Raw genomic sequence first — 13,420 nt, 5'->3', positions numbered from 1 at the left:
GTAGTTAAAATACTTTGTCAACAGTTTAAACATGAAGTCTTACTGAAACTTTAGAGTCAATTCTTTATCAAAGTTTAAATATGTATTTTTAGAGGTTGTTATTAAGATAAACTAAGAAAGAATACTGATTTATTAAACGTCTCTCTACTCTCCCTACCTTCCCTGCTGATACATGCTAACAAGAAAGTAGACTTAAATTACCTCTTAGCTTTGTAACTTTATTATTAAAGTATTAATTTGTAAGTTGACTCTAACTTCACAAGATGATTTTTCTTTCATTTGGGAATGAGTAAAAAATGAGGCACGGGGAAAATAAATGTTTTTATCATTTTATGTAGTCATTATTGAAGGATTACTTACTTGGTGAAACACTTTACGTCTTTGGAGCAGTTAAATAAAACTTATTCTAGCAGTTTGCCTTGTTAGTATTTGTTAAAATGAGTAGCTTGGTTTCCAGTTATGTCATGAATGTAATGGTAATTTGTGAAAGAACCTGAAAGCTATTTAATATTTCGTTTATATTAGTTCTTTATTGTCCTTGAGAGCAAATTATTGGACAGATTTTTTTAAATGCCACTTGTTTCTTGAATCTGAATTTTTGTTTCCTTCATTTATAACTATATACATATTTAAACCCAAAAATATGTATATAAAATTTTATTTTGAAACTCCTCATTATTTTATAGGTAACCTTAGGAGACTCTGAGAATTTCCTCATGTTTAGTTATGCTGTTCTAGAGAGCTTGCCTTGTAGCAGGTAGATGATATTTTGAAGAATATTGCTACAGTAAGTCTGTCTGGGCCTGAAGCTCAGTAATTGAATTGATTGTGTGTGTGGGCATGCCTGTAAAGAAAATACTTAAAGTTAGATTTAATATACTAAGAAGTAAACTTCAAGTGAGGTCATTTTAAATTCTGTTTTTTCAATCCTTGATGTTAAGAAAGTAGTTTTTTACTTGATAGTTCTGTACCTATATACACATCTGTGTATCTGTACATATATTTACATATAAGCATTTTTTAATGACTCAGAAATATCCATAGATAATGTGGTAGCACTAAAAGTCTTTGCTAAGAGTAGAGAAATATTTCAAGAATGCTGTTTTAATTGTTTGTAATTTGGAATGGGGAGAACAAAATATGAGTAGGAAAAATAATTCCAGATTATAACAGTAGTCCAAAATTAAGCTGTGGAAATAGAGCAATAAAACAAATCTGAGAAATAATGTACATACAGGGGGGTTTTATAATTTTTCAGTTTATCTTTCCAGTGTGCAGTATTTATGAGTGCAATTTATGTACCCTTTCCCTTAGTCACTGCACCAGATGTTTATAAAATACGCTGCTGCAGTTACTTGAATAAGGCAAAACAGTTTATTGATGTGGAGTCCTAAGCTTTGTTGTGAATACTTTTGAAATGCTTTTTGGAAGAGTTCACATAACACAGAATTACAGTGGGTAGGGATATATTAATGTTACCCCACCTTCCCATCTCCCCTTCCCTGAATGAAAACACACAAAAAATTCTCTTTGGTTAAAAAATGAAAAGAATTAAGAAAAAAAGTAGGATTTGAAATAGAGAAACCAGTGAAAAGTAACTTATGCATTGGAGTATTTCTTATAATTATTTTATACTTTTAATTCTTTAGTTTTAGGAATTTGAAATATTTTGCTTTATTTAGAAAACAGTATCAGGACTTCATAGGATTTGTGTATATGCTTGGATGTTATTGCTAGTTGAAAAACAGTGAGTTTGATTTTTAGAGTGGAATGATAAACTGAATACATATTCTCTGCTTTGCAGAAATGTCATGATAAGAAGCTCATATTTTATGCTGAATATTTGAAAGACTTATTGTCATTTATATGTATTATATAAGTTAGATTTAAGCAAAAGATTAATGGGAACATGTAACAGCAGTAGAATAAGAACTTAGAAATACAAATGAATTTCTATCAACACTAGAAATAGTTGTGACCATTTAATCATAAACAGAATGTATATACCCCAATCTCTGCTACCACTTTAGCAGCTATCCATCAGTTTTTAGCCGAATCATCAGGCTTCTGATTTCCAGTATACGTGATACTTTTGAAAAACTGGTATCATCACGCACAATTACCTTATATAACTGAAAAGAAGATTCATGTAGAGTTATAGATAGGAGAACACTCCAAGCTGAGAAAAGAACAAAGATCAGAACTAGGGTTTATTGATTTATTTATTATCCTTCATAGTACTGTCAGTTGGTTTGGTATCAGGAAGCATCAAAATGGCATTTTACTCTTATGATTATTTTTTCTCTCTCTCTCTTGTAAGTAATAACAAAGAGGGAGATAAGAAGGCAAGAAAGAGAAAAGTCTAGAACAGTGGATTGCCAGGAGATAGGATAGATAATGGGGAGGCAGGAACTGCTGAAGAGAATGTCCCAAGACAACAGTGAACTGTAGTCCTGAAGAGCTGTCTGCCTCTTCATCAAGTGAGGCTGTAAGTTCTCTAGTTTTCTCAGTAATACTTCATTTAAAATAACTTGGAGATCTAATCTACCTAAGCTTTTAGCAAAGCATTTTCAGTGGGAGAAATACCAATTCTGTGAAACATTCCATGAAAAAGTGGGAAATTTTGCATACTGTATCTGGCTCTTGAGATCCACGGTGCATTACTAGCACGTTATCACCTCTGAAAAGATTTAATAAAGGAATATGTTTAACTTTACTTTTAACATAATTTTACTTGGAATTACTTAAACATGGAACCCTTTTTAATGTACTCTGATTCTTGTTTGCTGAAACTATTTTCCATAGAATCAAGCTTAGAGATTATCGACCTAGATTAAAGTTGATAGAGCTTCACTTTCAAGCAATTCATTATCCATATTTTTTTTACCTTTATTTATTGTGAACAAGGAAGAGGTAGGACCAATTCTTACTTCTTTGCAATTTTGATTGTGGTAGAATTGCAAGGGACTTTGTCTCTGTAGTGATCTATATAAAATGTAGTACTTTATGAATTTTCACTTTCAGAAAGTATAATATTGTTGATGCCCTAAATCAGTGCTTCTTAAGCTTTTTATATTCCTAAAAATTATCAGGATCTCAAGGAGCTTATATTTTTATGGATCACAGTTATAGATATTTAAACAAACTGGAAATTAAAAGTGAAAAACTAACATATTTAATGACATTTAATAATTCATTTAAACCAAAAAGTCTATTGTAAACATAAGTAACATTTTTAATGAAAAATATATTTTCCAAAAATATGGAGTGTGGTATTTTTTCACATTTTTGATGATATTTTTAATCTTTAAAAAATAATAAAAGTAGCAGGATTCTCTTATCCCTTCAGCAGTCTGTTACGACATGTTATTTCAGTTGAGATACATAAAAATTTCTGGCTTCACACAGCTATGTAGTTGGAAAAGGGAAGAGGACTTTTATAAAAGTCTTCGGGTAATTTTGGATATTCTTTGATAAGCTTCTTAAAGGTTGGTTACAATGAGGAATCTGAAACCATAGCAATGAACTTTCATATTCTATTGAATTAAAATCCATTGATCCATCTTGCAGTTTGAATGGATCTTTAAATCATCCATGATTTGTAGTGCGTAGGTCATTTAAAAAAAACATTTCCTGAGGTATGCAAATCTTCTATATGTTGACCCATTTCATTGTATAGTATCATACAATACCAAAATATAACAGTTATTTCTGTCACCAGTCAATTTTATCAGAAAAGTCTTTGACGCAAGAGGGAGGAGATCTGGGGATGTATGTATATGTATAACTGATTCACTTTGTTATACAGCAGAAACTAACACACCATTGTAAAGCAACTATACTCCAATAAAGTTGTTAAAAGTTAAATTAAATTAAATATTTAAAAGTCTTCGAATATTGAGAAACCATCAATATCATGGTGGAAGATGGAACTTTTCCAATATTGTAATTTTAGCCTAAAAACTTTGGTTTTATCGTTGGCAAAAAGATGCCAGTTTTCTTTGAACTGAAAGATTAAGTCCATTCATTTTTGTAAAAACATCTGACAAATACCAGAGCTTGAATAACTAAAATTTTTCTGTCAGTCATCCTTTTAAATAAAAATGCTGTTCCATGAAAAGAATGTGGCTAGTGTAACTCATAAACAATCACACAAGTGTTTTTCCTTAAGATGACCATCATACTTTGGTAAGCAGTTGAAATATTTTGCTTCCCATTTCACCACGTAAAATATTAAAAAGACATGTACTCAAGGATCAACTATAAGAAATTTTTAATGCTTCATCAAGAATGGCCTTATTCTTTAGTAAAACTGTTGTGGTTTTTGTTTTAATGTTAGTGTGTGTTGGTGAAGGATACAGTGACCACTACTACAGTTTGAGGCTACTGCCTTGATTCTCGCCAAGACACCAGCAGTTATACTCACCATTGCTTCTATACCATCAGTCCAAAGGTCAACACAATTGAAAAGGCAAATAACATCTTAGTATTACTATGAAAATAGGTTTGAATTTATGGACCCCATAAACATATCTTGGAGCCCCCCAGTGGTTTGCAGACCAAACTTTGAGAACTGTTACCCTACAGGAACTTGAACATTTCTTCAAGCTGACACAGTGAACTTATTTATCCTTTTTTTTTTTTTTTTTTTTTTGTGGTACATGGGCCTCTCACTGTTGTGGCCTCTCCTGTTGCGGAGCACAGGCTCCGGACACACAGGCTCAGCGGCCATGGCTTACGGGCCTAGCCGCCCCGCGGCATGTGGGATCTTCCCGGACCAGGGCACGAACCCGTGTCCCCTGCATCGGCAGGCGGACTCTCAACCACTGCACCACCAGGGAAGCCCTATCCTTAATTTTAAGTGAGGTATTAGATCTTCCTGGCCCTTGATTACCACTTTGATCCATTAAAATTGTTCTATATTATCTTCAACATTGTAATTTTTGAATAAGTGGTTAGTGCTATATTCCACCTTACAGCTTTTTCAGAAACTCTTAGTGTTCCAAATGAAATTTCTCCTGAGGACCAGATGCTCTTGTTAACTACAAGATACTTCTCTGTGGAAGGCTGATAGCACCATATCTAAAAACAACTAATTGAGATTCCAGTGGAAATTAAAATTGGAATTCCTTTGCAATCCCTTACATCTATACTTTTGATTTTATGTTCTGACTGTGATCCATTCGGCACTGTATCTTGGCAAAGTATCTTCATTTACTTCGTTAAGACAGATTCTAAGATCATGTCTGTGTTCATTAGAAAATGATGTTATGATTAATTATCAGTAATAGAAATGCTGCTGTTGCTACTGCTGCTGCTACTGCCACCACTGGCCACCTCTTATACATAGCATTTAACCATGTTCTAGGTGCTATTTTATATACTTTACATGTAATTACTTATTTAATTTTAACAATCATATGAGGTGAATAGTATTATTTTCCCCATTTTTTAGATAAGGAATTTGAGGCGTAAAGAAGCTAGATGATTTTCCGTGTCTGCAGTGGGCTTCAGAGAGGGAGAATTTTTGCAAGTACTGTATATTTGCTGCAGGTAGTGACATGCATTAATTTAGTAAAGATGGTTGATCAGCTGCTATGTGTTACAGATGCTGTGAACTGTGAAGACATAATACTAAATCTGGAAGCCTATCTTTCTGTGTTTTCTGATTAAAGAGTGTCTACTTTCCTTCTGGCATTCTTCAGAAATCTTCTATATACAGTCACTGTTCTGAAAACTATTTACTATGTGCACATGTATCTGTTACACAATAAATATATGTAATTTATTTTATGACACATTGGGTGTTCTCCTACAGCTAAGTTATTATTTAAATTAGAAACTTTCTTAAGCAACTTCTTATCTAATTTGACAATGAACAAACGTTCTACACTCCATGTGTAAAACGCTGTTACTGATGCTTTTGTCATCCTGAGCTTTCACAGCTAGGAATTGGTGACTGGGAATTGCCCAGCCCTGATGCTCTGGCTCATTTCTGCTCCCACTAGTGGAACTGTATTCTCGAAAGAATTGCATTCTTACAATTGGGTTCCCAAATCTCTTTGTACTCCTTTTACTTGTTATTCTAATTAAGTAATTTCATTAAATCTTATATAACGAAATGAATATGAATGTGAAAAGACAGTTTTTGGAAAACTTAAGTTGAATGCTTTGTAAAGATAATAAACCAGTGGTGGGATGGATTTGGCTGTGGGCCACAGTTTGCCAACTCCTGATTTTATAGCACTGTGCTCTCTCCTTTGTCCTCTTACACTCACAATTCAGTTAACTCCTCTTTAAGTAGCCTTAAACGTACATCTTCTTTTATTGCTTTTGTCTTTCCACTAGGATTTAACTCTTGTTCAGCTACTTTAGGAGATACTCTTTTGTCTCCTTTTCTTCTTTTATTCTTTCAGTTTATCAGTCAAAAAATAATTATTACAAAGAATGTACAAATGCATATAAGCCTCATAAGAATGAATTATTGTAGAATCTTTCTCTGATGTTCTTGGGGTTTCTATGATGCCTTGAGTAAATTATAGGTGAAGTTTCATTATAATGATATGTTATTCTTCAGTAATGAACTCTCCTTTAGTATGTTTCAAGATAAATGCATGAAATAGTAAATAATATAGAGTTAAGATACAGTATAATTTTACCTACTTAGGAAAACTCTCAACCCTCCATCACAGTTTTAAGCATAATATTTTGCTTTCTTTGGGATTGTTGTTGATGTTTAAAAAAGCATGCAGCATGCAGACAGTGTGGTGTTCTGCTTAAATGAAGAAACAGGAGTCAGATATGCTGAGTTATATGTGATCTATAAGACATTCACACTTGGATACCTTGCCTAGACTTTTTAAGAAACTAAGTTCTCTCGTTTGTAAACTGTTACATACAACTGTCTAAGAATTCAGGGAGATAATGCATATAAATTGCTTAACACACTACCTGTCATATTGTAAGCCCTCAGTAATTGCTGACTGCTAAATAATGCAATTTCCCCCTAGTTATAGGCCTGGGAATAAGATATCTTGCTAACATAAGTACTGTATTTTTGTTTTGTTTTCTGTCTGAGAAGTAAAGTGGATTATTCCATTTCTATAAATTAATTTAGAATATTGACATTTTGCACATTATTAATTATTATTTGATAACCCCAAACTGTATTTAGGACTGTAAATACCTTTTACCAAAATATATTCTTTAACATTAAACATAATTTCAGACTCTGATTAAACTTCAGTCATAGTATGAAATTTAAGGTCTCATGTGTTTCATTAGATTAGTGATCTCTTTGCCCTTGTGTTTAGTTTGTCATGAAATTATATGAAACTTAAAACCTTCAGAGCATTTGTATTTTATTCAAAGTACATTCATCATTATCCATAGTATCTAACGTGCTGTTACGTGTCTTTACATTCAGCTTCTGATCCATCTAATTTTCTTCTCTGTGACTGTTGGCAAAAAAATTTCAGTTCTGAATTCTTAACTGAATTCTTAAGGCTGAAGAAGAAACTTCAAAGATAGTTTTCAAACCTGGTTTATATCTTCTTGAAAAGTGTTATAACACATTGAGCAGTGCAGTGCAATAGGGATGATTAATTTCACTCTTGCATCATTCCTCTAGGCAAGTTTCTCATTTTCCCATTTTAAAAATTAATTTAGTCTTTTTTAAGCATAGATAGGAATAATGAAATAATTTATAGGATAATAAAATAGCAAAATATTTTGAGATAAAGGAAAGTAGATGACTAAGATTCCATAATGTATCTTAGATTTATAAAAGGGTACAGTAGAGCCATATGATCATCACAAGAAGAATGTGTTTTATTCTATTAAAAAATAAGTAAAATTTATCTTTAATCTTTGGAAGACTGCTAAGAAAGAAAAATGTCCTGAAATAACACTCCTTACAAATAGTTAAAACTACTGAAAATGGAAACTCCAAAACTAGAATTGGGTCCAGTAGATCCTGTATATCAAGAGACGAAGATGTAATATCTTTTTACTCTTTTTGAAGATGGTTATTAAGGTTTTGTTTTTAAAGATTTTTATGTTCTCTGAATTAATTATTGTCCCCTCGTCACAGAATCAGGTTTCTCTTTCTCCTCTTGGCCTCCATTCCTCTCCCATCTCCTTTCCTCTCTCCCCACTTCCCCCATTCCTTCCCCCTTTCTCTCCACTCCTCCTCTCTTCTCCTCCACCTCCTCCCCTCCCCAGTGTCCTTCCTCCCTTCCTTCCTTCCTTCTATCCGTTATTGTTCTGTGTCTGGTAATGTTTTACTTTTTACAAATTTACAAATATAGGTATGGTTTATTTTAGGTTATAGACATTTGTTTGCTTTGTATATAATGAGTTTGTTTTTTCAACTTGATCTCTTTTTTTGAATTGGAAATCTGACAAATAGTACTTACATAGGGCACATTGATTGAAAATGTCAGTCTAAGGTGTGTGGGAAGAGAGCCTTCTGACTGTAGACCCCCTAATGTGATAATGCAGATGGATTTATTCTGGGTGCTAACACCCTCATTAGAAGCCTTACCACTTCCTGGTCTATCAGTGAAACTTCCTTGGAAAACAGCCTGTGTTGCAGGAAGGGGTTGGTGTTAAAGACTGAGATACCCTACCTGCCTACCTGAAGTTATTTTCAAGGGGAGTGAGGGTTAGGATGGGTGCTCATTGAAACAGTTGTCCTATGTGTAAACTTTTCATGAGCCCTGATTTTGGCTCTATTTTTCACTGTCATCCTTAATCCCAACGGCTGCCATCTTTGCTGTAGCTACTTTAGAGTATCTTCCGGATGCATCCTCCTCTGTCCATTTGATCCCTTAACCATTTACTTTCCCAACTTCCTGAAATATGTTGATATCGTCTCTCCCTCTCCTTCACTCCCCTCTCCTCTCCCTTCACTGTTCTGGGTTTATCCTTTTCTATGTCTATACTGTCTTGAGTATATTACTGAAAAGGAAGGAAGTCAAGACATACTCTCAGTGTGCAATTTTCTGAAACATGTATATCAAAAGGTAGCACCTATTACAGTTTTTGCTGCCACCAGTGATTGAAGTTACTTGTTTTCATAGAAACCCAACTATCATTAAATTTGGTGGGGTTTTTTTACCAGCTTAAATTATATAAAATTGCTCTCGTTCTAATGTGTAAACTTTTATAGATAACTAGCAAATCATCATTTTCCCTTTTGAGTTGTTCTTATATAGTTTTCTATGAGTTGTTTGTTCATTTGACTTTCATATTTACAGTAAAATCGGGGTTTTATAACCAGTTTTCATAGTATCTTTATGCAGTATATTCACTCCTCATCACATTTGCTGCAAATATCTTCTAGTTTTTTGATTCCACTCTAAATTTAATTATGTTTATTTTAGAAATTATATTATTTGCATATGTTTATCTGCTTCATGGTTTCTAAACTTTGAGGTAATAAAGTTATTACACCTCCAGACAATTTATATTAAGTACAGTTTTTATTTTTGTTTCATTAAACTTTCTAAAATGAATTTTTGTGGAACACTTTTGCAAAATAATTTGGCAGTGCATTTTGAGAGACAAGAAAATTTCTTTATGTTTTGATCCTATTCTTAGAAGACTTGATTAAAGGGAAGAATAATGTTTGGTGTTTTGAACTCAGTATTATTTTGTCAAATGCTTTGAAATACGAAAAGTATTTCAGATAAAATATTTTTGTGTTTTCCAGATTATTGCTCAGTTGTAACAATTGTGGACCAGACACATGTAAAGTTAACCTGCCTGTTCTTTAGTGGAAATTATGAAGCCCTTCCAATGATTTATAAAAATGGAGATATTGTTCGCTTTCACAGGCTGAAGGTATAATTCATACTGTTTAGAACTTATATTTGTTTGAAGAGAACACTGTATTGTTCACTAAAACTAGTTACACTAATTATGTGGTTGCTTTGTTAGAACATGACATCAGGCATTTCAAGAGCCAAGAAATGTAAATAGTATCAGACTTCAAATGATTTATATTAGGAAACCTCTTCATTTGAGCAAACTACCTGACCTCCTTCCACAGAAATGTGTTAGCTGCCGCGATTCGGACTAGTTGCATTCCATTAGAAAACATTTAATAAGAAGGTAGAGCTATTAAATAGTATGTGATTTTTAAAAAATCAGCTTTTTAACACTTCAATATTTTCAGTCTTTTAGGTTTTAAACATTTCAGTCCTTTCATAGTTTGCTTTTGTTACATGGGTTTCCACGCAACCCCTTCACTATCTCGGTTGTTTTTTCTTCTAATGCTTCAGTTTATCTGTGGTCCTCATGGTCACTGATGCTCATAAATGAGTGCAATAATCCAGATGTCTTCTAGTCTTAAGATATGGTGGGAAACAACTCTCTTGCTCTATTAATGCCTTTTCCCTGAGAATAGAAGAATAGTGGAGAACATTTGCTTAAAGATAAAGAGAACTAGAAATATTGCTATTGTAGCACTATATTACAGGCTTATCCACACTTCAAAAAAATAGCTTATTTCTCACACACTGCTGTTTCCTGTAGTACAGTTGACCCTGAACAGCACAGTTCTGAACTGCTCGGGTCCACTGATGTGCAGATTCTTTTCAGTAGTAAACAGTGCAATATTACAGGATCCCATGGTTAGTTGAATCCATGGATGCTGAACTGAGGATAGAGGGCCGACTGTAAGTTATATGGGGATTTTCAACTGCACAGATGGTCAGTGCCCCTAACCCCCGTGTTCAGGGGCCAGCTGTATTTGTAATTCTTGCTATTGTTTAATTGAAGTAAAATATACATCTCTCTTTTCACAGTATTAGCATGCTCATGTTACTAACACTCTAGAAACGTCCTTTGTACCCTTACCTGGGGTTGTCATTTACACGTCCCCCCCCCAAGAGTAAATAATCTCACAACTTCTAACAACATATATAGTTTCATATGTATTTGTTCTTTATATAAAGGAAATACACTGTAGTTTTTTTTTGTTTTTTTTTTAGTTTCTGGCTTATGCTTGTGTGAGTCAACTGTACTATTACATATAGTTTTACTTTGTTCATTTTCACTGCTAAATGGTGTTCTGTCCAGCCAATGTTTGAATACACCAGAATTTATATATTTATTCTGTTGGTCGTTTAGGTAGTTTTCAGTTTGAGGCTATTATGCTGCTATAAACAGTCTAGTACATACCTTTTACTGAATATATATAATTATATGTAATATAATATATACATTTATATGTAATTATGTAATTATAATATATATTACATATTATATATTGTATAATGCATAAATATATATGCATTTCAGTTGATAGTATACCAAGGAGTGTGGTTCGTGAGTTCAAGGTTGTGCAGATATTAGCCTTTAGTTTTCCAAAGTGTTTTTTACCAACTTACACTCCCATTAGAGATATAAGAGAATTCCAGTTGTTCCACATTTTCACCAGCACTTGATGTTTTCCATTTTTTTGGATTTTAACCATTCTGTTGCATATGTATTAGTATCTTATTGTGGTTTTAACTTGAATTTCCCTGAAAATTTTTGAAATTGAGAACCTTTTAAAATTTGTATGTCTTCTGAAGTAAAAAGTGTTCATTTGAGCCTTTTGCTCATTATAGAATTTTTAACTTCATTTTTTAATTATTTGTGAAAGTTCTTTATATATTTAGGCTACAGATCTTTTGTCAGGTATATGGACTGTGAATATCTTTTCCCACTCTATGGATTTACCCTATTTACCCTCTTAGTGATGTCTTTTGATGAACAAAAGTTCTTTATTTTAATATAGTCTACTTTATTAACTTTTGTTTTATGGTCAGTACTTTTTAATTTCCTGTTTAAGAACTCTTTGTCTACTCACTTCATGAAGATGGCTTCTAAGTTTTCCTCGAGGTCATTTATTATTTTCCTGTTTCATATTTAGATCTGTAATTTTCTTTTCCTATAATGTCCTTGACAATTTTGAAATTAAAGTTTTGCTGCCTCATGAAAATAGGAAATGTGCCCTCTTTTTCAGTTCTAGAGTGCAAGATTACTGTTTGTTTGTTTTTTTCTTATTTAAATGCTTGGAATAATGCACTGGTAAAGCTATCTGAGCCTGGTGATTCCTTTATTAATAGATTTTATTAATGAATTAACATTTCTTTAAGAGGAATGAGATCATTCAGATTTTTTATTTTTCTATCAACTTTGATATATATAATTTTTAGAAAAGTTTATTTCATCCAAATTGTCAAATTTATTGATAATGCTACTTTTAGATGCTTATAAAATTTGTAATGATAAATCCTTTTTTGAAGTCTTGATATTTTAATTTGTGTTTCTTCTCTTTTTTCCAGATCAGTCATTCTAGGTTTATCATTTTTATTAATCTCTTCAGATAACCAGTTTTTAGCTTTGATTTTCTCTATTGTATGTTTCTATTTCTCTTACCTTGATTATGTTTTCTTTCTACTTTCCTTGGATTTGAAATAATATTCTTTGTGTAGCTTCTTGAGATAGAAGCCTAAATTTCTGATTTTTAACCTTTCTTCTTTTGTAAAATATTCACTTATTTCTATAAATTTTTCTCTATGTATTGAATACTACTTTAGTTATATCCAACAAGTTTCAGCACATCACAACTTAAGTATCCTTCAGTTCAATATATTTTCTAATTTCCAATTAATATATAAATACATTATTAATATCAGACAGAATTACAGGAGACTAAAGGAGGTATTTCATAAGTTCAAAAGGGTTGCTTTATGAAGAAGATATAACAGTCATAAATGCATGTGCATCTAATAACTGAGCCTTGAAATTCAGGAAGCCAATGTTTTTAAGGCATATCCCAGCTGTCTCAGTCAGACTGATGAGCCCTTAGTCTCAGCTGCATTTTACTCACTTCAAACTCTTATATATATATATGTATCTATCTATCTATCTATCTATATATATATATATATTTTTTTTTTTTTGAGGTACGCAGGCCTCTCACTGTTGTGGCCTCTCCCGTTGCGGAACACAGGCTCCGAACACGCAGGCTCAGCGGCCATGGCTCACGGGCCCAGCCGCTCCACGGCATGTGGGATCTTCCCGACCAGGGCACGAACCCATGTCCCCTGCATCGGCAGGTGGACTCTCAACCACTGCGCCACCAGGGAATCCCCAAAACTCTTATATTTTAAGTGTTCTAGTTTTCCCTATAATTTTCATAAATAACTGTTACTTATTATCCTTTTTCCTTTTATAAATTATACCTTAATTAAAAAACTAATAAATGTTTTGTTAGTAAAACTGCAAGCCTGATAGTATTAGGGAGGCTGCCACCTAGCTCTTTAAAAAATAAAAATAATCTTGCATAGTGTTTTACAGTTTACATGGTGCTTGTGGATTTTGATATAGCCCAGTAGATTTTATGATTTCATATGCTAAATGA

General features: G+C 32.9%; 1 protein-coding gene across 4 annotated transcripts in view; it reads left to right on the top strand.

The window, feature by feature from the left end:
* Positions 1-13,420, top strand: part of POT1 (protection of telomeres 1) — an 83,409-nt gene that overhangs the window by 34,038 nt on the left and 35,951 nt on the right. For all 4 annotated transcript variants that reach the window (XM_081244919.1, XM_081244918.1, XM_081244917.1 and 1 more), the window contains one exon: positions 9,716-9,846. In XM_081244919.1, coding sequence (XP_081101045.1) covers positions 9,716-9,846 — 131 coding nt within the window. The remainder of the gene's footprint in view (positions 1-9,715; positions 9,847-13,420) is intronic.

The sequence above is a fragment of the Mesoplodon bidens genome (genome assembly GCF_964165515.1).
Source record: "Mesoplodon bidens genome assembly, chromosome: 9".
Classification (NCBI taxonomy): domain Eukaryota; kingdom Metazoa; phylum Chordata; class Mammalia; order Artiodactyla; family Ziphiidae; genus Mesoplodon; species Mesoplodon bidens.
This window is presented reverse-complemented; position numbering and strand designations above follow the sequence as displayed.